This window comes from Lupinus angustifolius, chromosome LG12, assembly GCF_001865875.1.
Source record: "Lupinus angustifolius cultivar Tanjil chromosome LG12, LupAngTanjil_v1.0, whole genome shotgun sequence".
Taxonomy (NCBI): domain Eukaryota; kingdom Viridiplantae; phylum Streptophyta; class Magnoliopsida; order Fabales; family Fabaceae; genus Lupinus; species Lupinus angustifolius.
Genome location: NC_032020.1, coordinates 18,391,296 through 18,418,848, shown reverse-complemented (window position 1 = coordinate 18,418,848; position 27,553 = coordinate 18,391,296). Strand labels below are relative to the sequence as shown.

At 33.1% G+C, this 27,553-nt stretch overlaps 4 protein-coding genes, 2 non-coding genes and 1 pseudogene across 7 annotated transcripts; 4 read left to right on the top strand and 3 right to left on the bottom strand.

The window, feature by feature from the left end:
* On the top strand, positions 2,087-5,831 carry LOC109362237 (agamous-like MADS-box protein AGL65). Of its 2 annotated transcripts, XM_019607886.1 has the most exons (12): positions 2,088-2,295; positions 2,430-2,615; positions 2,821-2,880; positions 2,974-2,992; positions 3,116-3,180; positions 3,262-3,277; positions 3,377-3,438; positions 4,175-4,271; positions 4,392-4,439; positions 4,534-4,664; positions 4,945-5,332; positions 5,736-5,831. In XM_019607886.1, the coding sequence occupies exons 1-12, from the start codon at positions 2,207-2,209 to the stop codon at positions 5,736-5,738; spliced, it is 1,164 nt and encodes a 387-aa protein (XP_019463431.1). In that variant the 5' UTR covers positions 2,088-2,206; the 3' UTR covers positions 5,739-5,831. The 2 variants fall into 2 exon arrangements, with proteins under 2 accessions (XP_019463430.1, XP_019463431.1); XM_019607885.1 differs by lacking the exon at positions 5,736-5,831 and having other exon boundaries at positions 2,087-2,295; positions 4,945-5,392.
* Positions 6,511-6,583, bottom strand: TRNAA-AGC. The gene has a single exon. It is a non-coding gene; the product is annotated as a tRNA-Ala (tRNA).
* On the bottom strand, positions 8,736-10,178 carry LOC109362239 (thioredoxin-like 1-2, chloroplastic). Its single transcript, XM_019607889.1, has 4 exons — positions 9,767-10,178; positions 9,490-9,675; positions 9,090-9,254; positions 8,736-8,990 (listed from the first exon to the last, which is right to left on the bottom strand). The coding sequence occupies exons 1-4, from the start codon at positions 9,944-9,946 to the stop codon at positions 8,751-8,753; spliced, it is 771 nt and encodes a 256-aa protein (XP_019463434.1). The 5' UTR covers positions 9,947-10,178; the 3' UTR covers positions 8,736-8,750.
* On the top strand, positions 11,661-11,734 carry TRNAI-AAU. Its single transcript has one exon. It is a non-coding gene; the product is annotated as a tRNA-Ile (tRNA).
* LOC109362240 (NEP1-interacting protein-like 2) lies at positions 11,790-14,461 on the bottom strand. The gene is made up of 5 exons (XM_019607890.1): positions 14,318-14,461; positions 13,575-13,753; positions 13,242-13,325; positions 12,334-12,501; positions 11,790-11,988 (listed from the first exon to the last, which is right to left on the bottom strand). The coding sequence occupies exons 1-5, from the start codon at positions 14,397-14,399 to the stop codon at positions 11,866-11,868; spliced, it is 636 nt and encodes a 211-aa protein (XP_019463435.1). The 5' UTR covers positions 14,400-14,461; the 3' UTR covers positions 11,790-11,865.
* LOC109362236 (protein NEN1-like) lies at positions 15,345-18,243 on the top strand. The gene is made up of 6 exons (XM_019607884.1): positions 15,345-15,706; positions 15,783-15,940; positions 16,221-16,267; positions 16,357-16,420; positions 16,755-17,467; positions 17,848-18,243. Exons 1-6 carry the CDS (start codon positions 15,421-15,423, stop codon positions 18,074-18,076), a joined length of 1,497 nt encoding a protein of 498 aa, XP_019463429.1. The 5' UTR covers positions 15,345-15,420; the 3' UTR covers positions 18,077-18,243.
* LOC109361946 lies at positions 18,872-26,024 on the top strand (annotated as a pseudogene).

Genomic DNA, 27,553 nt, shown 5'->3' with positions numbered 1-27,553 from the left:
ATTTTTAATCTTCAGAATCTATTAATGTTAATAATATATTCTTTAGTAATTTCAAAATATGAAATAGTCTTAACGAAATTTGTTACTTGAAATATATTATTGATGAAAGAAGAGTGAACATTTCTTTCAATAATGGTGTCATTAATGGTATGATCCTGCTTCCACAAGAATTGATAATAAAATTATTATGATAATTATAGTCATTATTATTAATGCTAATAATATCCTCATTGGTAACATGCTTTTGGTTGGTTAGATTTTTAATTTTGTGGGTCACCTTAAAATTAGACATTAAAGTTAAAATCGAATTATTCTCTTACTGTTGGCTAAGGAGGAAAATGGATTAACATCTCTCCATTTAATTTAATTAATATTGACATATTATTTCTTAGAAATCGTCTTTCTAGTAAAGCAAATTTCTAAAAGTAAAGCAAATTGTGAACAACATAGGATAATACAATATTGTTTTTCTATACACTAACTAAGAGAGGGAGAGTGAATAAGTATGAAAATAAAAGGAGATTGTGGAAATTAAAAGTTAATATTTTAAAAGCTAGCAATTATCATTATCATTATTAGAATTTAATATTTTGAAAACGTTAATTTTTTCCTATACAATTATTATGCACGTTAATTTTTTCCTATACAATTATTATGCAAGTTAATATTTTTAGGTAACACTTGTTAATTTAACCACAATAATTTTTGAGAAGTTTAATATTTGAAGCATTTAATATTTTGAACACTTTATATAATCAGATTATAATAATAACAATCATTTAATATTTTGACCACATTATGTATTCAGATTGTAATAATAATGTGTAATAATAATAATGTAAATCATTTTGAATTGAAGATAGTTAATTTTTTTATAGCTAAAATATTAAATGATTTATGCAAAATACTATTTAACCACGTTATAGGTTAAATTTTTTATGCAATTGTTAATTTAACCATATTAACTTTTTGGAAGTTTAATATTTGAAGCATTTACACACGTTATGTATTCAGATTATAATAATAATGTAAATCATTTTGAATTGAAGATAGTTAATTTTTTTATAGCTAAAATATTAAATGATTTATGCAAAATATTATTTAACCATGTTAACTTTTTGGAAGTTTAATATTATGTATTAAGATTATAAAAATAATGTGCAATTTATACTATATATAAAGCCAAAACCTGAAATAACTTTTTATTTCCTATATTGCCCTTAACATTATTTAATTTTTACAAAAAAAAATATATAATCCTAAGCAACTACCACCAATACATTAATTAACCACATATCTCACCTTAAATTGAACATTATCATAAAAAAAATTATAATATATAAAAATTGAATATGCAGTATCACAAAATATTCGTCGGCAGGCACGAAGTGCCTGTACACACTAGTAATAATAATGTAAATCATTTTGAATTATTGATAGTATTCTTCTTCATATATAATAATTAGGTCATGACACATATCATAGATGATATGACAATTCAGGTGATGACACATGTATGTGTAGAATGTAATTTTTGAGAGAAAAACATAGATTCAATGAGGAGGTCATGACACATGTCATAGATGATGTTGCAATTCAATGAGGTGGTGACATATGTATATGAAGGAGGTTTGTTGGCAAGAATTTTTTGGAGAGAAAACATAGATTAAATGAGATCATGACACATGTGATAGATGATATGTCAAATCAATGAGGAGATGACACATATATGTGTAGGAGTTTTTTTGTTAAATAGTAAATAAATGTGACTAATAAAAAATAAATAAAAAAGTTTTACAAAATATATTGGAGTATAAAAATATTAATTTTATACTAAAAACTACAATACAAGTGTAGAGTTTCATAAAATATATTATTTCACCCATTTGTAATAAATTCAACAATCTCCCCGCATAATTTTTAAAAAAATGCACTACTTTATTAATAGATTTAAAAGATGTAACAAAATTATAATATTTCAATAAAAATCACTTAAACCACGTGAATTTGCCTTAAAGAATTGCAAATCTTATATTTTTTCTACTGAGAAAAGATGTAAACTGTGGCAACAATTTGTATATGAGAAATTCGACCGTCCATTCTGAAAATTATGAAAAAAGAGGTTGTCTGGTTCCACACAAAAAAATGAGCAGCGAAATAACAGCTACACCCGTGAATCTGTTATCTCTTACATATCCATCAATGTATGCATCTCTTCCCTCTTTTCTTCTCTCACACCCTTCTTCCTCTCTCATTATTCCCTCATCAATCAAACATCTTCACTCTCTCAACAAGGTCATTATTTAAGCGTGTTGTTGTATCTTTTTCTAATGCTCATAATCTTGTAATATTAATCGTGTTTCTTGTAATTGTTTGTGTACGATGAAATGATGATTCATATATGATACTTACAACGTGCATGCATGCAGGATGGGAAGAGTTAAACTAAAGATAAAGAAATTAGAGAGCACAAGTAACCGGCAAGTTACTTATTCCAAACGCAAAAGTGGAATTCTAAAGAAAGCTAAGGAATTATCAATATTATGTGATATACCTATTGCACTTCTCATGTTTTCACCAACCGGAAAACCTACATTGCTTCAAGGAGAGCGCAGGTAGTTTTAATAATCATATGTTTCTAGTGAGTTCAATGTTTATACCTTTGAGGAACTACTAAGCACAAACTCTATTATAAATAATATGCATGTCTTTTCATAGGATATTAATATAAAACAATCTTTTAATTGTTTAAAATTCAAAATAAATGATTACATCAGACATTAGGATTTTAATAATACTGTATATGGTTATCATTTACAGCAATGTTGAGGAGGTGATTACAAAGTTTGCTCAACTTAGCCCACAAGAAAGGGCCAAAAGGTTTGCTACAAATTCTGCTGAAGCTTTATGGTTCTTATTTTTCCTTTGTTAGTGATAAATGAGATGATATTTTTTCTCATTTTAATTGAACAGGAAACTGGAAAGCCTTGAAGTAAGATGACCTACTCTTCTCACAACCTTTTATATACACTGCTTTTGTTATATCAAGTGCATATCCAATGTTGTCTCTCAACATTGTCTAGTTCTAAAACATCTAATTTGTTTCAAAACATAGGTTCTGAAGAAAACCTTCAAGAAGTTGGACCATGATGTAAAAATACAAGACTTTCTGGGTTCAAGGTAAGTGATTGTGTTTATCATATTATGATATTTATATCAACTTTGTGAGAGTCTGAATTTTCCTCTTTTTCCTTCTTGCAGCAATCAAACAATGGAGGTACAGCTTCTTTATAAGCATCAACATGGTTAATAATAAGTTCAGAATCTTAACATAGTTAAACAACGAAAATGTTTTGAGCTGAATTGCCATTTTCAGGAATTAACTCATCAAGTGAGGGTTCTACAAACTCAGCTTGCAGAAGTACATCAAAGACTGAGGTGCAACTTTGGAGCTTTTGGTTGTTAAAGTATTTCTTTTTCTTTTTGGTGTTATCTAATTGCTATCTTTCTGAATTATTATTCAGTTGACCTCAGCCTTTCTTCTTAGAGATTTGCAACAACTGAGTTATTTCTATGCCCTTATATAACATGTATTTGTATTTTTTTTCTTGTGCATTTGAATTCTGGTACATTCTAATGTGAAATTAAGTCATTGCAATTGACATTTAGTTGTTAAACTTTGCTAGCAGTTGCCGTGTGACTAGAATATTATAAGTTATTGATTTGTCTTACAAATGAGATGGAGCTGCAACTGCAATTGTAAATTTATAATCATTAAATCCATTATGTGCTGTCTGGGAAAAACCTTCTAGAATGCCTTTTGTATAATATATTCTACCATTCATGAATTTGGATTATGCTCTAATTTTTGTTACAACTTAGACTCTCCTTATTAGGCTTTAAAAGCATTACACAATTATACTAGTTGATCTCTCCTGAATGTACATATTTTCCTTCTCATAGAAACAATCACCTTAGTAGTTTGACAGGGGCTTGCTTTGTACATTGAATAGTTCCTGTGCATTGAATTTCACTGAGCATATGTGAAGTATGAATTATTATCCAATAACTCAACAAAAATGATTGCTATATAAACCTCATGCATGCACTGGAAGTGGTGGGTGTTTGAGTGACCATGATGGACTAATACTTTTTTACATATGCATTTTTTCAGCTATTGGAGTAATCTTGACAAGATCAATAACTTGGAACATCTTAGGCAAATGGAAGACTCACTAAGGGAATCCATGAATCGAGTGTGTCTACAGAAGGTCAGATTTTGTTTCGTGTAGACTAGCCCTATTATTCTGTCACAGTTGTGTGTCTGATTGTCCTTTCTGTTAAAAGAGTTATGAAGTGGTGTATCTTAATAAAACTATTTTCATTGGCAGGAAAATTTAGGAAAGAACCAACTACTTCCACTTGCATGTTCTAACCAGGTAGAAAATGTTGTACTCTTTCTCTCATTTTGTGTCTACCTCTTGTCCTTTTTAAAGAATAATGAATCTTATTTGGGATTGTGTTGCTTCATAGTTACAGGAAGGGATGAATTTACCCATGATGATGGCTGGTTTGCAAGAATCCCAACCCCTGTCTTGGCTTTTGAATAATGATAATCATCACCAGTTGATATTACCCAATGAACCAAAATTTCTAGCATTTAGGTAAGTTAACAGTTGTATGAGGCTGACACTCTTAATTCTACTGAGCTTTGTGGGAAAATTTACGTGCGTTTGGTATATGTTTCAAACTATTTACGGAAACAGTGTAGTTTTTAAGAGCTCATCCACGAGTTTAGGGAAGTCGTGGACTACGACTACTCGTGTGCTAACAGAAGCCAAATTGCATTCTTTCTATGAAAGCTCTGATTAATATATTAATTATACACAAGTTGTGCTGCACTTTGCAATCATTCACAGACTAACAAGATTGTATAACATACAGTGACAATACCAATAGAGATGCTGAGTGCTCCACTGACATTTCACTCCCTGGCTATTCCGGTTATAATATTGGCAACAACAAACTTGAGGTTGGAAACTCTCCCCAAGTCACTACTTTGGGTCATGGAGGTGGTGCTTTGAATGAGTTAAATGGAACTGCTTCCTTAAATGTACAACATTGTGAGCAGTTTGCATACCCTCCTCATCCACCAGATGATGAGGAAATGAAACAACACCAAGGAATGAATAGTAAACCAAACACTGCAGATTACCAAATTCATAACAACTTTGATTTGCCTAGATCACTCTTTGAAAATGGACATCAGTTCTGGAATTCTGGCCCTGGGCCTTGTGGAATTGCTATGTATAATGAGAATGGCTTCCATAGAGTAAGCAAACTAAGCAGTCCTTACTTGTTTGATTTGTTTCATAGTCACTTGTAGGTTTTTAATTTGGAGTAAATACCTATTTTAGTCATTTATATTTTTTAACCTTACCAGTTTAGTCATTTAAAAAAGAAAAGACTTAAAATGGTTAAAAATTTCAAATGTGGGTCAAATTAGTCATTTTTGGATCAAATTAGTTCATACTAAGTGTTGTAAAATATGCTAAAAATGACTAATTTGACTAAGATTTGAAATTTTTGTGGACTATTTTAGTTCTTTTCTTTTTTGAAGGACTAAACTGGTAAGATCGAAAAATATGAGAGAATAAAATGAGTATTTACTCTTTAATTTGCTAAAATTGCTCAATTTCTGGTTCTTTTGGTTTCTAATTTCCTGTAATCTGCAGTAACTGATTATCTGTACCAGCATTGCTATCTTTTGTCTGCTGAGAAGGTTGCGACCAATGCTTGTAAATGAATATTTTGAGAAACACCAGATTAGGTTGGGCTGTGTTAAGTGATAGGTGTACATATTATATGACTGACTTGGTTACTGCTAGATTTTGTAATTAATTCACTGATCATTTTAGTTATCTTCACTGTAAATTTGAATTTATTAGAGAATGAAAGTAATTTTACATACTTTTGTACTCCAATGTAGTTTCTTGAAGTAAAATATTTAATTCTTAAGCAATGTGCCTGAATATATGAATAACAAAAGTTTGGATCTATGCAACCATGCTCAAATATCTCAAACTTAATCTAATCAAGATTACAAGAAAGGGATACAAGTTTTGATATCATTGGTTACAGGATTTAGTAGCTGCTTAGTGTTTGTACAGTGGTGTTGTGCCATGGATATGAGATATGCAGCAAGAGGTTTTCAAATAGTCCTTTCCATGTTATGTTGTGCTGAATAGTACAATGATTTCCGTTGATGGTGAATCTGATGCCTCCTTTCTTTTGGCATGGGACCATGCTTATCATAAAATATTAAACAGAATCTAAATACTTGGTCTAATACTCTAATCTGAACAAAGACAACCTAGGCAAACCAAGGCAGTTTCAGATAAAACGGGTGCAATTCTTTTGGCAGAAGCATAGATTCCTATGAATGAACCACCAGAATATCATCATGACATAATATAAAAATAAAACTGAAACTGAAAAAGCTAAATAAAATGGAGATGCGGGGTATCGATCCCCGTACCTCTCGCATGCTAAGCGAGCGCTCTACCATCTGAGCTACATCCCCAACATGTTTGTAGGTAATTATCATCATTTTCGTAGCTAACTATTATCCATTGTAATTTTATACCATCTGAAGAATACTAAATCATGGAAATCTAATGTTAAAATTCTTCATGAAACTTCATTAACATTCTGCTAAGGATGACAAAACTAAGTATTTTTTTGGAATAACTAAAATCCTAATTTATATATAACAATTGATTTTTTCACTTCTGAATAGGTATTGCTCATATGAAGAGGTTGAATAAGAACATCAAACTCCTAACTTGAGTCTCTAATTCAATATAGTTTGTGTTATTTTAAAAGAGAAGGATTACATATGAGTTAATAAAGGAAAAGCAAATTGTTATTTATTCCATTTAAAATTAATTTTAACTATAATATCATTTTCTTTAATTTTTTCATTATGTATTGGTCCAAATAGAAAGATATGTATCACTCAAGCGTGAAAAATAGATTAAAACACATTTTTTTTTTTTTACTTAATTGGCAGTTTTATCCATTGTTGTATATTAAGTTTTAAATGATTATTTTGGTTTCGAGTGAGAAAAAATACAATTGAAATGAAAATTCTAAAATTAAAGAATGGGGGTGTGATGGCGAAGGGAGAAATCAAATTTCATGTACATGAAGTGACATAATATTGTAGGACAGAAAATATGGTCTTAATGGTGAAGGATGAAGAAGGATGAAATGAATGGGTGATAGGGAAAATGAAATAACAATTTAAATCCATTTAGGTAATCCAGGATCCGATCCATGAACATGTAAAACCGTAAAGCCCATATCATTATAGACCCAACTTCATAAACAAGCCTCCGTAAAAGGAAACCCTTGTTTCTCTGCTCTTCACTATCTATATATAATGTCCACAATCGCAAACCCTAATTATCCACGCCGAATACGAAACCGTCTATGTCTATCACTATATCGCTATTCTCTTTGATTTGCTTTTTGTTTATTTATTTATTTATCAGAATTGTGTTTACCTTCATATGTGCCTGTGCTGGTGTTAAATATACTCCGAGATTTATTTCAATGATATCAATTTTCATCTGAGGCACTCATTCAAATTCTATCTTCTAGGTTTATCATCTGACATGTAATGTTCCTAATTCTTATGAAATTCGTTTTAATTTCTTTATGTTGTAGAATATTGAATGTGTTTGTTGCAAAATGTGAATAATATCTGCACATGATGATAAAGATAGACAGGGACATCAGATCTCAAACAGAGAATGATGACTTCGTCTAATGGGAATCTCTCTGATGCAATACTCAATTTACCAAATTTTAATTTCCAGCAATGATTTTAAAATCCAAATCAATCATTGTTTTGTAAATTGACTGCATTATGTAGTGGAGTATTTTGAATTCAATCCTTTTTATGTACAAAGTTCTTACTGAATTAAAATTGTTGTTTTTGTTTACTTTTATACCTGAGTAGTGATTTGTTCAATTATATACTAAAGTGCATGTATTACCAGATTCACTTGTGTTCTCATTACTTCTAGTCAATAAATTGGGAATAGTGATTTGATGTACATGTGTTGTTATTGATGTTTATTAGAATGCATTTGGACTTCAAACAAGTTATAGGATAGAAGCCTGATGATTGTAACTAAGAACGGAGATTCGAAGTTTGCTTAGGTTGAAGCCTGCTCAGTGCTGGGCTCCCAAAGCATCTCATGTGATAAATCCTTTCTACTTTTATTAATGAAGGCTTTTGTTACTGGAATGTGTTTGTCTCATTTTCGGTATTGTCATTCTATTGGCTAGTATTGTTTGAAGAATGCTTTCGTTTTTAGTCACCTTCATTAATGGACAAATGGTTTCTTTTAAATAGGATCAGTTTATTAGATGAAAACAAATATTAGCATTGTTTTGTGGGGACAAAGATGAGTTGGACTTGTGAATCGTTGTCATTTGCAAATTCTTTATTCAAATTGATTAATTCAACCAAGCTTGAAAGTGATTAATAGACATTGTCTTGTCTAATTTAATGTTGTTTATGTAATTGTAAAACAACGCAAGTAAATATTTAATAAACAAGCTAGAACAATGTACAAATAATTCATTTCACTGCTTGTAAATTTAGTTGAAAACTTCACAACATGTAAAAGATGGGTCTGTCTTACTCAGTAATAATGACAATAAAATATTAGCTGATACTATAATAGCATGTTCCTTACCCCACTACTTGCCATGTTCCCAACACTAGAAAAATCATCATGGCTTCTTACAGCAATATCCTCCATTTTATCTAACTTGGTGCATAATAATTTGGAATTGCCTGATATTTCACCAACTGAAGCTAAGGCTTTGAGCTCTTTTTCATCTAAGCCTCTTGCTGGGCCTAAATTACAACCTTCATTTCCATGTTTTGCTAAGGCATCCTTAAATTTTTTAATCTGCAAAGTTCAACATAAGCTTGGACTAAGAAACACATAACATGCCATATATAGGAAGAAATTGTAAGGACTAATTGTGTCATTCATTCATATTCTTACAGTAGCATTGGTACAGCTGAAGCTACAAACACAACCCTCTGCTCCTCTGTAGAATCTGAAGAATGGTAACACATGAATGTGCAGACTTTGGCACATGGTTTTCATCTCCTCATAATTGACTTGAATGAATACTACATTTGGATACAACCCAGCAATTTGACATATCTGCTCACATAAAACTTGATTAAATATCAAATCAAGTGTTAAGGTCTTGGTCGAGTTTATAATGACTTGGATAATCATATTAGTTAGCTTCTAATGGAAGCATATCTGATTATTTTGTACCGCTCCATGTGCCAGAAAGTATGATGTCATTGATAATTGGTTTCCAACAAAATTATGAAGTCATTGATTGCCTCAACAGAGGTTCTTTTTATATTTGCAAAGAACAAAAGAATACCTTGGGATGTAGAGTTTTGCAGCCTCCACAACCAGGTGAATAAAAATCCACCACAACCAATGCATCACCAGCATTAACCAGAAAATGAACAAGCTTTTCAGCTGAATGAATCTCAATCATATTATTGGGCTTCAGGGTCTTCTCCCACCAACTCAAAGCTCGGCCAACACAAACTCTTGTCTGTGCCTGAAACAAATCAAAGACTGAAAGTTAAGAACAAAGAAACAAGCTAGCTTTGAAGTGAAAGTTAAAACTTTTAAAGCAAATATAGACATACATGAATAGGAACAGTGGTGGAGATTTTAGAACTGTGATTCACTGAAACAGAACTAGACCTTGATGTTGCTTCACCAACCTTTGAGAAACACAACCCTTGAGCTTTTGCATTAGAACTAAAGCTAACCATGTTGTCATTAAAACCAGGAACATAGAGAACACTTCTGAAGGAACAAAACATGATTTGTAAAAACCAGATAGAATGGATATCCTAAAGAGTTGAGATCATGAGGTGGAATAGATAGTGGATAATGGTTATGGCTATATATCCAAATAAATATTCTGTTTCAGATCTGGCATCAAAACTGGTTTCTTTTTTTATATTTAGTTCCAACATTGTAAAATGACAACTAGACTTGAAGGTTTTGGAAATAGAAAACAAACAAAAGCACTGTCCTATTATCCAAACAATGAAGTAAAGTGTAAAGCTTGAACAAACAAGTGATTTTTCTATGACTGATTTAAGAGAGTTTGGGCTTGCTGACAGAAATAATGGCTGTGGGGTCTTTTCCAATTTGAAATATTTAACTTTATCCTTTTGCATGCAAACAAAAAATGAATTACAACTGCACTTTCATTTATGACAAAAGTTACTAAAAAACAGAAAACATTATCCACAATCACCATATTTTATTTCATTATAAAGATTCAAATACAATTAATATATTATTTATCATTCATTTATATTACATTTTTAAAAGAATCAATAATAATTAAAAGTAAATAGTGGATAATGGACTATGAGTATTATAAAATTTTCACATTATCGATACATATATTCTTCTATCATTTCATTTTAACATTTATTATTTGGTAATGCTCCAATCAAGAGCTTGAGTGTCTATTGGCTGAAATGTATGAAGATATATTAATTTAAAATAAACACACCCATGACAGAAAAAAGTGGATATATTTTGTTCCTTCTGATAGATAAGCTTTTCTTAACAACAACACCAGCTTTTGTTATACTTGTTCCATATTTCAAGTGGATTAAAAGCTAGTTATTTTATTATAGGCCAATTTAATGATAGTTCAATAACAAATGTTATCAACCATGCTCCCCTATGATAATTAATACCTATAACAACCAGTTAAGAGGTGATGGAGGGTTTAATAGCAAATTTTATAGTTTTCAAGTTTAATAGCAAATTTTATAGTTTTCAAGTTTTTGGCCTGGGTATTCATGCAAAAAAGTCTTTAAATAAACAAAAGTGGAGTTAAACCCTTGTGAAGCTCAATTATATGGTGCTAGTTATTTGAGTTTCCATTGAACACAAGATAGTGTACTCAACCAAATATTGTTGAAGATGGTTAAGATTTCTCAAGAACAAAGTTTACCAACTTTACAAATATAAAGTTAATTACAAGAGGAAGTGATTAATTGGCTATTGAACTCTCTCTATTAGCTATTATTTGTCTTTTTGGGGGAAAATACTTTTACTCACTTATTCATTTTTAAGTTTAAGATTCCCTGGCCAATCATGGAATGGATTTTTGTTTAAGGACAATTTACTGAAGTATTGATTCTTGGTGATTTATGGTAATATTTTTTGTATTTTTTCGAGCTAGTTTTTATTTTGGTATTTTGTGGGGTGTTATTTTGTTGGGTAGGCTAGTTAATGCTTTTGTTTGGGAAACTAGGTAAATCTTAATCTTTTATTTTGGTGGGGGAATATATTGATCTTTAATCTAAATGGATAAATTCATATTTAATTATACATATAAATTTAATAAATATGTTGGTTCTCGATAAAACATATTATATTTTATGTTCAAATATTTCTTTCATACACGTTAAATGGGTTGGAGATTATTTCTTTTTGGACTCCTAAAATTAATTGATCATTCAGATCAATTAGTTAAGAATTATTTACATTTAAAATAAAATATCAAATGGCCCATTAGCTCAGTTGGTTAGAGCGTCGTGCTAATAACGCGAAGGTCGCAGGTTCGAGACCTGCATGGGCCATATTATTTTTTTAATTTTCACCCATTTATGAAAATGTTGTTTAACAATGCTTATGGTAATCATAATCCACAGGCAAAGAAACTAATAATACAACACATACATCTACCGGGAAAAAATGCCCAAGCAAAAAGCTACACATTCTGTCTGCAGACAGGACATGAATCATTATTGACAAGCCATTTGTCTACACATATCAAATGAAATGTATGGTGACATCGAGTTAAGGTTCTCGCAGTTTCTCCTACTTCAATATCCTGTAAATTTCACTTCTCAGTGTTAGATTCATCCAAAACTCAAAGGGATATAAAGAAGAACTACAAGAAACACCAGTCCAAGCAAATGCGCATTTTGGTCATTAAAAACTCATGCATATCTCAAGGTAATCCATATTTAGTAAATTCGACATATAGTTTTGATAAGAATTTGATCCAACTTGTAATGGTTTAATCTTAGTATCTTCTCTGCAATAGTAATACTCAAGCAATGATCCACATTCCACACTGTTACGCGTAAATGTTCATTGTTCGCTGTAATTATTTCCACAAGGCAATCAAAATAAGGAAGAGGGAGATTGATATATCGTCGAAGAGAATAATCACCTGCAAACATATTGTACAGCAGGTACTCTCTGCCTTTATGTCCTTCAAGACGACATAATGTGGTAAATTGTTTAATGAATCCCTCGACAATCCTCGGGAAGACGCTGCTAAGCTGTGAACGTCATGAATCTCATCATATCCTGTGTGAGAAAAGCGAGCCTGCTCAAACTAAAAAAGAGCAACCATATATAAAAGACCAGAGAGTTATCAGAACAAATGAGTTGTAAGCAGTAAGCATCTGGAAGTAATGTAGCAAGCAGAACAATCAACACAATAAAGATTTATAGAAGTTCATTACATGTATGCAAATCTTAATGGCTTGTTAAAACTAAAAATAAAAATGATCTACATCGGCGCAACAAAAATCAACAAGAGCGAAATAGAATAATCAGGACTTGAGGATAGAAATACAAGAAAGACAAAAAAAGGCACATGTAACACTAACATACAAAAGTAGTTGGAAGTGGAAGTTAAATATAATAGTTTCAAAAGTCGGTTCAAAGAACTCTGATCTAGATTCATAATAGTCTGAAGTTTTTGTATAGTTGAATAGTTAAAACTTTTTAATTTTTGTATTTCAAATATGACATAGGTTACATGAGCATATCAGCTTCATATTCATCCAGCACAAGCTGATCAAAACAAGCAAAACCAAGCAAAACCAGTTTCAGGTGACTTGAAAGAAAAAGAGGCCAATTTTCGACGCAAGAAAAGGAGAAACGGAAACCTGGATTTTGCAAGTTTTCATACTGCAATGGAAAAGTACATAAAACAAGTGGCATCACTCACAGGTCTTATCAACAAAGTTGGTATATCTCAAATTGGCCATAAGCAACAGCTCTTGATTTTTTCAACCAAGAGATTGCACAATTTTAAAAAACAAATGTGTAAAGAGCTGGGAAAATTACCTGCAAATTATAAGCAGTTAAAATAACAGGTGTAAGTGATTCCTCTACAAGCCTCCCGCGAACAAGTCCCTCTATGAAATCTGCCTGGATTTAAATGGTAGAAAATTGTTATAAAACTACTGAATTATGATTACCACTCAAAAACTACATTCTTAAGATGCTACTTAATGAACATGCAACACAAACAAGTAAAGGCATAAATATCTCATGTATACAGAGCCATTTCATACTAAAGGTAGTCATGTTGTACTTGTACATCAAAATTTTGCAAGTTGTAAACTTTTTCACTCATAAAGAAACCAAGGAAAATCAAATAGCAAAATGATCACCAACCATAGATGATGTGCCCCTTGAGCCAGTTTGCTCCATAAACCAGTAGGCGCGGGAAGCTTCCAACACTTCCATCGAGATTATAGCACCAGCAACGGCACCCAATGAAATTCCCTGGAGAAAACTACTCTTTGAAGCCTTAGCTGCTAAAGCACCAGCTATGGCTCCAGTGAAGGCTCCAGCTGCAATTGAAAAACACAAGACATGAAACCAATAGACAAAAACATCAAGCCTGAACAACACTTGAAGAATGGTGACTTGATCAGTGAAACATTCAACAATACCCCTAAAATTCACCAACCAACCTTGATAAGCAAAATCATATATACCAACAATTATCAAACTAACCACAAATTTCACTATCAAGTATCATCAAATCAAGTCATACAATCAAATACTTGATAGTTAAAAACATGGATTTGGATTCTCTAACTTCAAAGCTTAATGACTTTGTCACTTCATTCCTTTTTGAAACACTTTTCTCTTTCTCTTTATTCTATGTTTTTATGGATTAAATAAATACAGTGATTATTTCCAAAAGAAAGAAATGAAGTCAGAAAGTCACTTAGAGAATCCAAACTCACTTTTGGGCAACAAGGATCCTTAAAAGTGTGAAAATACCAACGTGAGAATATGTCTGATTGTTAGACAACCTCACCCTATAAACTAGTTTTTTGGGTTGAGTTAGTTCTATCGGTTCATATTTGTGAATGAGAATGAGTGAATTTAAATTCAATGTGGATTACCAGTAGCAAAGCATCCAGCAAGAGCTGCTGAAATTGCGCATAATATAAATTTGGACACAAAGCCAAATCTTCCAGTTTCCATAATGAGTATGTCAGAGTGTTCAACACTGCAAACCTTGTTGGGTCATAGCTGTCAGAATCTGCACCCACATTCACCAATGGAAAAAACAAGGATAAGGATACAACTAGTACTTTGTAATAATAATATAAAAGAAAACGACTTTCAAAAGGGCAACCTAGTAAATAATGTTTCACTTCTCTTTCTTTACGAGTTAAGTTTTGGAACTAAAGAATCTCACTTATTTTAAACTTTTAAAACATATCTTTTAAAAGTGGGTTGCATGTTTTGATAGGACCGGAGTTGTTAAAGTAAGAAACACGTGCGATATATGGAGTTGAAGGTGAGAAAGTGAAGGCATTCACGTTTTTGGTTGGCTACCTTATAATTTCTTAATAATACGAATCATGAATATCGTGTACCTTATAGTTTCATGCAAAGGATATTTTTTGATGCTTCCATCATTATACTTTTATTCCACATAAATATAAGCATATTCATATTTTGGTTTGCAGTGCATGAAAAGGCAATTAGGGAAAGGAAAGAATAATAAATAATAATTGCGTATTGTATTGGATATTTGGAAGACATGCCTCTATGGATAAACAAACCTATTAAGAAAAAGAATGGATGAGGATCACCTCTTCGCGTTGTCCAATGATTGTCTCATTACTTGTTACAAATTAATTATATATTAACACACGAATAAAAATAAAATTTTAAAAAACAAGGAGTAATAAAATGAAACATTTTAATTGATATTGACATACAGTGAGACACCATTTGGGGAGTTATACTCCTCTCCATTACATGAAAGATAAAAATAAGTTGTGAGAAAATATACTAAAAAATTAGTCTTAAGAATATACTACAAAATATAATTTATCTATCCCTTAATGGAGATGACTTAGTCATGTTCGGGACATGTGATCTATATCAGAAAAGCATACGTACATACCAATCCAATCCATGATGGCGCAATCTCCTTATATAAACGACAAACGTTGGCGCCGTTTAATGATCAATTCAATTCAATTCAACTGAAATGGGTTCGATTCTGAGTGAGGATCGTTCTGAGATAGTTTTCTTCGACGTGGAAACCACCGTTCCCACCCGAAAAGGGCAAGGTTTTGCAATTCTCGAATTCGGAGCTATTCTCGTTTGCCCCAAGAAATTGACGGAGCTCCGAAACTACTGCACCTTGGTCCGACCCACCGACTTATCTCTGATTTCACCCTTATCGGAGCGTTGCAATGGTATCACCGCCGAAGCAGTTTCTTCTGCTCCCACTTTTGCTCAAATTGCTGATACCGTTTATGACCTTCTTCATGGTGCGTTCCGTTTTTTCTTCTTTCAATTGCTTCCAAGTTTATGTTATTCATTTTAAATGTTTGTGTTGTGTTGTAGGGAGGATATGGGCGGGTCATAATATAAGAAGATTTGACTGTGTTAGAATCAGAGATGCATTTGCTGAGATTAATAAAACTGCACCTGAACCTAAGGGTACTATTGATTCTTTAGTCTTGTTAACTCAAAAATTTGGAAGAAGAGCTGGAAACATGAAAGTACGTATCACTCATTCATTGTTAGTGTTTTCCCTTACCAAATTTCTCTTAGATTTCTCATTCATTGTTCGTCGAAATTAATGAGTATTTGAGGAGACAAACTCCAATAATTCACATATAGCTTAGCTCATTTACACTCTCATATGCACTTCTTTCCTTGTTATTATGCCATTCAAATTCAGACCAGCCTTCTTCAATTTTGTAGTGTGAATGAAACATGAGATTAGGGTTAGTTTGTGTAAGTTTCGAGTTATAACACGTCTGTATATTTTCACTGCAGATGGCTACCCTTGCGACATATTTCGGGCTTGGTTGCCAGACACATAGGTAATTCTGCTAATGGAAGGTGTTACTATATTTTGTGTGTTCTTATGTTAACTTTCTTTTTGATAATGTTTTCTGCAACATATCTTCAGGAGCTTAGATGATGTTCGCATGAATCTTGAAGTCCTCAAATATTGTGCAACAGTTCTGTTTTTGGTAATTTTGTAATTCAGCAGTCTTTATTACGCTTTTGTTCTAGAATAGTTCAGCCATTTGCGTCGTACGGGTACAGATTCAAGCTCTACTGCATACCTTCAGTGGAGTACTGAGAAAATGTTTAAGAAGAACCTTAACACTTGTGCTACCTTATGAATAATCAAAGAGCCATATTCAGCAACAATAATCTAACTTTTCTTGAAATGCTTTTTTTTATTCTGTAATTTTTTACATATGCGAAATACAATTATTCCTTCCCTGATATTATTATGCATTTTACAACATTAGTTGAGAACTTGCCATGAATATAATGACAATTTCTTTGTCCTTACAGGAATCAAGTCTCCCAGATATATTCACGGAAAATTGGGTTTCACCAAATAGTAATACTATGACAAGAAGTCGTAGTAATGAGAAATCACCCTCAGATGCGGGCTCATTCAGTATGAATAAGGACCCTGCAACTGAAACTAAAGAAGAAAATCATCCAGCACTTTCTCTTACAATGAGCGATGCGGAAGGGGCTGTCCCAAACATTGCACATCCTAATTTAGTTCAACGGGATGCTTTTGACTTGGCCGCTCTTGGTGCTGAAATAACAAGAGAGTCCATTCAGACAGATGTTGCCATGGATGAAAAAGTGCAAGAGTCACCCAATATGTCTTCCTCATCTTTGGAGTCTCATGCTACGAGCAGTTCTATTGTTATTTTAGAACCTGATGAGATATCTATCCCTTCAATTGATGCATCCCTTGTTCCATTTTTTCGTGGTAGTAATAGGATAGAATTACTGCACAATGGTTTCCCCTTTCAGCTTCGTTGTACTGGTCTGAAAGTAAGGTTCGGCATTAGCACAAAGTTTGTTGATCAAGCTGGCCTGCCACGGTTGAATTTTGTGGTTGATCCATCATCAAGTTTGTGTAAGGTTCTTGATGCATGTGACAATGTTGCACATAAGTTATCCTTGGATTCTGGTAGCATTTCTGATTGGAGACCAGTAGTTATTAGAAAAGATGGCTTCTTCAACTATCCTACTGTCAGATTGCAGTAAGTCATTGACCTGCATACAAACACAATGCATACATAAATTTCATTTGATCAATGAAAATAACACCCTCTGTTTTCATGACCACCATGCTGTTTGAATCTTGATCTCCTAAAAAGCTTTCTCCATTTTTTCCTTTTCCAATTTGTGTTTTTATTATCTTTGTGCTTTATATGGTTAAAGCAGGTATGGCATAATTTTTTCTTGTTAAAATCATAAAGGTAGGACTAACTTCAAGAATACATTAACTGAATAGAAAAATTAGCCCACAATTTTCTGCTTTGGGGATCCTAATTGGAAAATAATCGAGGTGTTAGCATGACATCAAATCATTTCAGATTTCTCTCAGGAGACATTGATTTTGGCAGCATTTCTTTTGCAGTATACCCACAGCGCTATTTGGAGACATTTCCATCCATGCCACAGAGATATATAAAAAAGAATCCTCTGGTGCTAATCGACGACTTATCTTCAGCAAGTTCGATGCTGCAGAACTTGGTTCCTTGTTTGTGCCTGGGACATTTGTTGATGCAATCTTCACCTTGGATCCATATGACTATCAGCAGAATGCAGGGATTAAATTAGTTGCCAAAAAATTGTTCATTCATTGAAAGTAGAAGAAAGATGAGATGATTTAAGTGAAGGTTAAGTGTATTGACATAGACAATCTGATACAATCAGGATGTGTAGATTAAAATTATTTGCATTATAAAGTTTGGTTCCATTTCATATTTCTAGTTCAGATTATGTTCACACCAGTAAAATTTCTTGTTATTCATAGGTTTGACCTCAACTCCATTTAGAACTACAAGGAAAAACTTCGTCTCCTTTCTCCAAAAAATAATATGAGCTTATTAGTTACAACAGGGACATATAATTAAACATTTGCATTCAAGGACCAATTCCTGTATGTAACAACAAACATTTTTGCTCAAAATGCATTATAAATATTACTAAACGTGTGACATTGCATAATCGAGTATCTTTGTGAGGTTGCCTTGAATCCAAAAGAATGAGCGACCCTTAATGGACCTATGCCGTAATATAAAAAACATTACATTAAATTAGATGGCATCAAAGTTGTCTCAAATCATTCCATTATTAACTAATAATGTCGGTTCAAGTGATACATGTTTGATTCTCTTTAAACAAGACCTGAGTTCGAGTTTTGTGGATGAAAAAAATATCTACTGGAAAAGTTAGACTCAATTGCCTCTAGTGCGAGGAAACGGAGAAAAAATAGATAGCTATGGATTTGATTTGAGAATGAGAAAGATGACGTGGGTTGCTCTCTATCTCTATCTCTCACTAAAATATCTAATACTATACTCTCCCTTTTTCTTATCCTACGCACCATGCACCTTCTTCCTTGCAATCACACACTCACTCTCTGTTACACAGAATAGATGGAGCTTGAGACAGAGAGTAACAATCATGATGGCTTCATTGACAGAAGTAAGGTCAGGATTTTGCTCTGTGATAACGATTCCAAGAGTTCCCAAGAAGTTTTCACTCTTCTCATGGGATGCTCCTATCAGGGTATATTATACACTTCATTTTCCATTACTATTTTTCCCTGGTTGTTTATGTCAGTTTTGTTGCGCTTTGGTGTTTCAATATGCCAATTTTAACTAACTTTTGGACCGTTATACTTCAATTTTGAGTTGTGCTTTATTTTTCATACTTCAATTTCATCAGGACAAATAGCTTTTTCACTTAATTGGGTGCATTAGGCTAATCACATCATCTGTTAGTAAATAATTATCATAATTTTATTAAGTTAACTTCAATTAAGTATCATAAGCATCAATATGATTGGAGCAACCAACGGGTGTTGGTTCAAGTGGTACAATTCTCCTTAAGCAAGGTCTCGGGTTCGAGTCTTGTGGATGGAAAAAATATCCGCTGGGAGAGTTAGCCTCACGTACCTGTGTATGTTCCCAACTCGGACAGGAGTGCCTCCAGTGCGAGGATAGCTGTGGGAAACCAAAAAATATGATTGGAGCAGCATGCCGACTCAGGTGCACCATGTTTATAAATGAAATTATCTTGAATGCTTTCTGATTCCTGTTTGGCTTGTATAATGTAAAACTTCTGCAAATGCTGGCATGCTCTCTGAGATTTCTACACACTGGAGATTTGTATGTGTTACAGTTACTTCAGTAAAGTCAGTAAGGCAAGTGATTGATGCACTGAATGCTGAGGAACAGCATATAGATATCATACTAGCTGAAGTTGACCTTCCAATAAAGATGGGAATGAAGATGTTGAAGTACATAGCGCGAGATAATGAATTACGCCGAATTCCTGTTATAAGTAAGCTTTGGTTCTTTATCTTGTAACCAACCTGTGAGACTCTTTATGTAGCCAAACTATTTTCTGTTCCTCACCAATGTCTTTAATGTTTTTGTTAAGTGATGTCTGCACAAGATGAGGTATCTGTTGTTGTTAAGTGTCTGAGACTCGGAGCAGCCGACTACCTCGTAAAGCCTTTACGTACTAATGAATTATTAAATTTGTGGACGCACATGTGGAGAAGGAGACGCATGGTATTAATTTCCCAACTTCTTATTCATGGATGTTCACCATATTGTGTTTATCCATAACATTATTAGTTTCCAAGTACTGTAGTTAACGATAGGCAATACAAGATGTATGCTGATACACAGTGAGATTGGCATGCCTTGTTACAAGATCGAATCTCCTGTTTTCACTTCTTATCTGTTGTCTTATTTCTGTGATGAGGATGTGCTATCCTCTTTCTTTTTACACTTAAAAGATTTTGTTTTGCTATCAATAAAATAAAATAAAGTGTTCTAAACATGGCATGCCTGACGATATTTGTAAATTTGTCATTGACTACTCTTAGGTGAGTTAAAATTGAATAAAATGATCATGAAAGCATGAACCTTATGATTGTTGCCTTACAAAATGCTACATGATTTCATCATATGTGAAGAATGTGGAAATGGGGACTATCCACCTAGATCTACTACGAGACTTCACATGCAAGAACCATAAAGGGAATATAAAATGTTGGGGTAACCTCTCCCCTTTACTCTAGCTTGATTGCATACTGTGCATGGTCATTTGCATTTTTCCGTTGTACAATACTTTTCTCTAAGTTTTCTAATGCACAACTTAGATCTTTGAAATGAGTGTTTTATTCTATGCTGGCAGCTTGGACTTGTAGAGAACAACATTTTAAATTATGACTTTGACCTGGTAGCATCAGACCCAAGTGATGCCAACAAGACCAGTACCACCTTGTTCTCCGATGACACAGATGATAAGTCGAAAAGAAGCACTAATCCAGAGGCAGGGATATCAATCCAACAAGTTCAAGAGGTGAGTGTTATAGAAAAACTGAAATAGTACTACAGTGATTATATAATTAAAGTGATAGGTTAAAAATGGCCAGAAATTAATGACCTTGTGCTGTTGTACACCATGGTGAACCTTGAAATTAATTTGATTATATGGAGAAAGTGTGTTTTTAATCTACTTTGAGCTTGTTTTGCAAATTATTCTACCTTTTAGAGTGGCACTCTTTATAATTGCATGCTTCTCATTTTCCATGTCACCTTTCAAATGAAAAGGAGATGTCAATTCTGATGCTAATACAGTGATTGCATTATAAACCCTATAAGTCATAGGTACTGTAAATTTTTTGAGTAAAAAGTAAATGAATTTTGCGTTTTCAAAGGGAATCTTAAGCTACAGTTCTGATGAAAGTTCTTGGGTAATATATTGGAAAAATGCTATTTTCACAAAAATTGAAGTCATAAATTAAAAAGTCACAACCTGTATAGTACCATTGGATTACATAAAAGTGCAGAAAAGGAGGGTGGGTGTTTTTTTTTTGCATGTGCATATGAATGTAATTCTAGTATCACCCTGATGCCTTTTCGGGCCAGCTGCTGGTGTTTAAGTGCAGACCAGAGATGTTATAGTTGTATGTTACATTACAGTTTGTGTATCATTCACCTTTTTCAGGCTAGTATTGCCGTAGCTGTTGATGATGTTGAGGAGATTCCAGATGCTCATGTATCAGAATATCAGCCTGGTGTGCCTGGAATTAGTGATCGCCGAACAGGTATGCTCCTATTTTTCCTTCAGCTGCTATTTTTCCAAGATTTAGAATTGAATAATAATTTCCTCCATTATTGAAGTTGAAATTATACAATTTTATCCCCAACTAGTTACTTCATATGATAGTATAGGTCAACTTGTTTGAATACCATAAAATTGCATAAACTATTATAAAAAATTGTTTTCTTTTTAAATCTCAACTTCTTTTAGCCAATTTTGGCCTATACTTTCTCTCCACATTCAAGAAAAATTAAAATAAGTACATTTTGTTAATGCTTTAGAGATCTGCTTTAGTGCTGTGTATGTTCCCAACTCGGACAGGAGTGCCTCCAGTGCGAGGATAGCTGTGGGAAACCAAAAAATATGATTGGAGCAGCATGCCGACTCAGGTGCACCATGTTTATAAATGAAATTATCTTGAATGCTTTCTGATTCCTGTTTGGCTTGTATAATGTAAAACTTCTGCAAATGCTGGCATGCTCTCTGAGATTTCTACACACTGGAGATTTGTATGTGTTACAGTTACTTCAGTAAAGTCAGTAAGGCAAGTGATTGATGCACTGAATGCTGAGGAACAGCATATAGATATCATACTAGCTGAAGTTGACCTTCCAATAAAGATGGGAATGAAGATGTTGAAGTACATAGCGCGAGATAATGAATTACGCCGAATTCCTGTTATAAGTAAGCTTTGGTTCTTTATCTTGTAACCAACCTGTGAGACTCTTTATGTAGCCAAACTATTTTCTGTTCCTCACCAATGTCTTTAATGTTTTTGTTAAGTGATGTCTGCACAAGATGAGGTATCTGTTGTTGTTAAGTGTCTGAGACTCGGAGCAGCCGACTACCTCGTAAAGCCTTTACGTACTAATGAATTATTAAATTTGTGGACGCACATGTGGAGAAGGAGACGCATGGTATTAATTTCCCAACTTCTTATTCATGGATGTTCACCATATTGTGTTTATCCATAACATTATTAGTTTCCAAGTACTGTAGTTAACGATAGGCAATACAAGATGTATGCTGATACACAGTGAGATTGGCATGCCTTGTTACAAGATCGAATCTCCTGTTTTCACTTCTTATCTGTTGTCTTATTTCTGTGATGAGGATGTGCTATCCTCTTTCTTTTTACACTTAAAAGATTTTGTTTTGCTATCAATAAAATAAAATAAAGTGTTCTAAACATGGCATGCCTGACGATATTTGTAAATTTGTCATTGACTACTCTTAGGTGAGTTAAAATTGAATAAAATGATCATGAAAGCATGAACCTTATGATTGTTGCCTTACAAAATGCTACATGATTTCATCATATGTGAAGAATGTGGAAATGGGGACTATCCACCTAGATCTACTACGAGACTTCACATGCAAGAACCATAAAGGGAATATAAAATGTTGGGGTAACCTCTCCCCTTTACTCTAGCTTGATTGCATACTGTGCATGGTCATTTGCATTTTTCCGTTGTACAATACTTTTCTCTAAGTTTTCTAATGCACAACTTAGATCTTTGAAATGAGTGTTTTATTCTATGCTGGCAGCTTGGACTTGTAGAGAACAACATTTTAAATTATGACTTTGACCTGGTAGCATCAGACCCAAGTGATGCCAACAAGACCAGTACCACCTTGTTCTCCGATGACACAGATGATAAGTCGAAAAGAAGCACTAATCCAGAGGCAGGGATATCAATCCAACAAGTTCAAGAGGTGAGTGTTATAGAAAAACTGAAATAGTACTACAGTGATTATATAATTAAAGTGATAGGTTAAAAATGGCCAGAAATTAATGACCTTGTGCTGTTGTACACCATGGTGAACCTTGAAATTAATTTGATTATATGGAGAAAGTGTGTTTTTAATCTACTTTGAGCTTGTTTTGCAAATTATTCTACCTTTTAGAGTGGCACTCTTTATAATTGCATGCTTCTCATTTTCCATGTCACCTTTCAAATGAAAAGGAGATGTCAATTCTGATGCTAATACAGTGATTGCATTATAAACCCTATAAGTCATAGGTACTGTAAATTTTTTGAGTAAAAAGTAAATGAATTTTGCGTTTTCAAAGGGAATCTTAAGCTACAGTTCTGATGAAAGTTCTTGGGTAATATATTGGAAAAATGCTATTTTCACAAAAATTGAAGTCATAAATTAAAAAGTCACAACCTGTATAGTACCATTGGATTACATAAAAGTGCAGAAAAGGAGGGTGGGTGTTTTTTTTTTGCATGTGCATATGAATGTAATTCTAGTATCACCCTGATGCCTTTTCGGGCCAGCTGCTGGTGTTTAAGTGCAGACCAGAGATGTTATAGTTGTATGTTACATTACAGTTTGTGTATCATTCACCTTTTTCAGGCTAGTATTGCCGTAGCTGTTGATGATGTTGAGGAGATTCCAGATGCTCATGTATCAGAATATCAGCCTGGTGTGCCTGGAATTAGTGATCGCCGAACAGGTATGCTCCTATTTTTCCTTCAGCTGCTATTTTTCCAAGATTTAGAATTGAATAATAATTTCCTCCATTATTGAAGTTGAAATTATACAATTTTATCCCCAACTAGTTACTTCATATGATAGTATAGGTCAACTTGTTTGAATACCATAAAATTGCATAAACTATTATAAAAAATTGTTTTCTTTTTAAATCTCAACTTCTTTTAGCCAATTTTGGCCTATACTTTCTCTCCACATTCAAGAAAAATTAAAATAAGTACATTTTGTTAATGCTTTAGAGATCTGCTTTAGTGTTACTTATTGCACAGGTGCAGCATCCATCATGCAACAGAATTACTGATGATAGTTTGCACATCATATTTTGCCTTACATGCTCCATAATTATAATTCTGAAAACGACTTCAGTCTGAATTATTTGAGTTCCCATAGTTGAATAAAATTTGACTAATGTGAGTACCCTTTTCATTTTTATTGATTTCTCTCTATGATTTTCCATGATGTTGTAGGACATTTTTCATCTGGACCAAAGAAGAGTGAACTAAGGATTGGAGAGTCATCAGCCTTCTTCACTTATGTCAAAGCAAAAATGCTGAAGAACAACTTTGAGGAGATTGTTCATGCTGACAATAATGCTACTACACAAGTGGAGATGGAAGGCATGATTATGAATCAAACATGTGCTCAGCAGGGGGGTAATGACCTTTTAAGACATGAAAATGGAGAAACATTTCAAAGCCATTCACAAAATGACATACCTAGCAGCAATAATGTTCCAGATTCTTTCTCGATTGAGAGATCCTGTACTCCACCTGCATCAGTAGAAGTTTCACAGCAAAAGCATTACAAGGATGAACACGGTCAGGGCGTGGTGTATCGAAGAAATGGAAGCCATGGTTCTGATCTTAAAACATCTGGCATAACTGACCAACATGCTCATCCGTATTATATTCCAGGTGTTGTTAATCATGTTATGATGCCATCGACAGCGCAATTGTATCAAAAGAATATCCAGGGTCTTGTTACTTCACCTTTTGTTGCACAGTACAGCCATCTTTCCAGATATCCTCTTCATGCAACTACAATGACATCCTTCCAATATATATACTTACAGCCTCAGATTTCTACATTCATGGCCATCATTAGGAAATTCAAGTTCATCTGAAGTAAACTTAAGTAAAGTTGATAGGAGAGAAGCAGCATTGATGAAGTTTAGACAGAAAAGGAAAGAACGATGCTTTGATAAGAAAATTAGATATGTCAATCGGAAACGACTTGCCGAAAGGCGGCCTCGTGTGAAGGGACAGTTCGTGAGAAAGTTGAATGGTGTTAATGTGGATCTTAATGGGCAGCCAGTAGATGATGAAGAGGAGGAAGACAACCATATGGCAAGAGATTTCTCTCCCAATGAAGCTTGAGAATGTCAAGTTGCTTTTTTTGGCCAGAGGGTGAAGGACTGAAGGACCAACAGATTCCTTCTTTGCACTAAAATTGTGTTGTTGAAGCACTGTTCTTTTCTTTCATGGGAGATAGGTGTGTTTGTATTAATTGATGAGCATGGTCCTAACTAAACCAAGATGAAAGGTTGGTCCTATTCCAGTGTGCAACATGTGCTGAATAATCTGAGCAGAAAGACCTAGTTAACTAACAATGAGTACAATTAGAAAGTGCTCTGCTACTTTTCCATCCTGCATTAATTCTGTGGTTCCCTGCTAATCTAGTTTTACATGAATCATGAGAAGTTTAGGACCATTCTTAATCGTTGCCAGATTAATAATATAACTCCAAAGCTGGAAGCTCATATGTCAGCAGTCAACCATCACATTTGATTAGGTGTTTGAAATAACACTTCTGTCAGTTATGTGTACATATGCAATCACTCTCCTGTAGCAGAAATTTATGTACCTATAATCAGAGTGAGTTGTTTCATCAATTTACAACCTGATTTGCAAATTCAACATGTAATAAGTACTGATATTTCAAAATGAAAAAGAGCATGCATGACCTCATCTTTGTCCTTAACGATATTCATTATCTCTGAGGCTCCTCCTCCTTCTCCACACACCAATTGACGAAACTACCCCTCTCTCGGAACCATAATTTCGGAAGGAGGAAACAATTGTAGAAAAATCAACGCCTCTCTGAAGCTGAGAATTTAACGGCCATAAGGGTCTAAGATGCATGGCTAAGTGTGAAACTCATAGCACTTGTTGGTTGATGTCAAGTATGTTAGGACAAACAACCTTAGTAACATTGGATAGAAGAGGATCTTTTGTCCCAAAATCATCATGTTTATGTATTCTTAGTCAATCAATATTCTCAAATAATATAGAAATATTAATTTATATTTTTCAAATTTTTCTTTTTGATTAAGTAACATTTTTTTATTAGATCGGGACAGGTGATATCTTTGGGCAAAGCATAGCTCCCTCTCATTCATTTACCAACTCTTTTCACCATGCAACCAACCCTCTTTCACTTTCTTCTCCAACACCCTCTCATGTTTATGATGCCATGCACCACCACCTTCCCTTTCAGCCACTTGCAACAAGCCACACAGAAATTTGATGAAAAGGGAGTGATTGGTGTTGAAGGCTTTCCGAAAGTGTATCCTGGAACCTTGGAAGATGGAACAAAAGTTGCTATAAAACGAAGTCATAATAGTTTCGGATATAGTTACATAATTCTCTCATTTAGTTAGCTTATATTACATCAAGAAAACTTTATATCAACGATTGAAATCAAGCATAAATTTAAATAATAATAATGTATAGACTAAGAACTTATTTATGGCCTTAGAAGCATGTAGAGATTGAGAACCCAATATGAGAGATGAGTACATAAAAAATAAATGGAAAAAACTATGTAATATTTTTACCATTTAGATATAAATGATACTTTTATTATTAAATACAAAAGCAAAAATGATAATGTATCTCTCTAACATTAAATATAATTATTTTTGTTAAAAGTGTGGATTAGAATTTTGTAAAATATTAATCACTTAAAAGATTTCCATATGTATACATGTGAGACTAACCCTTAAATTAGGAAAATTTTAAAGTATTGACTCCAAAGTTCAATCTTCACAAACTAAAGTTCATTTAAGGTGTAGTTTACTCTTGCTATAGCTAACCACTTTAGTCATATACTTAAGAGAAATCAAATAAATAATACAAAATTAAAAGACTCAATCATTTATTAACTAAAATTATCTTCTTGAATTATTATTGTTTTTTACGTTTGTGCATGATTTGGATAATAATATTAGGAAGGAACTTTTTGAAAGAAAAAATTGAATCCCATCGTATAAATAAATGGTAGATCAAACCTATTATATTTAAATTTAGGTTATTGACAAGTATTGTTGTGTTTATCAATTCGTGTTTTCAATTAAATAATTTTTTATTATAATTAATATTGAATACAGTTTCTATAGAAATATACTAACTTTTTAAAATAAATTACATAAAATTTATTGTTAGTGATGATGTTTTATGGAGATAAAAAGAATAAATTATAGGATAAAAAAGGCA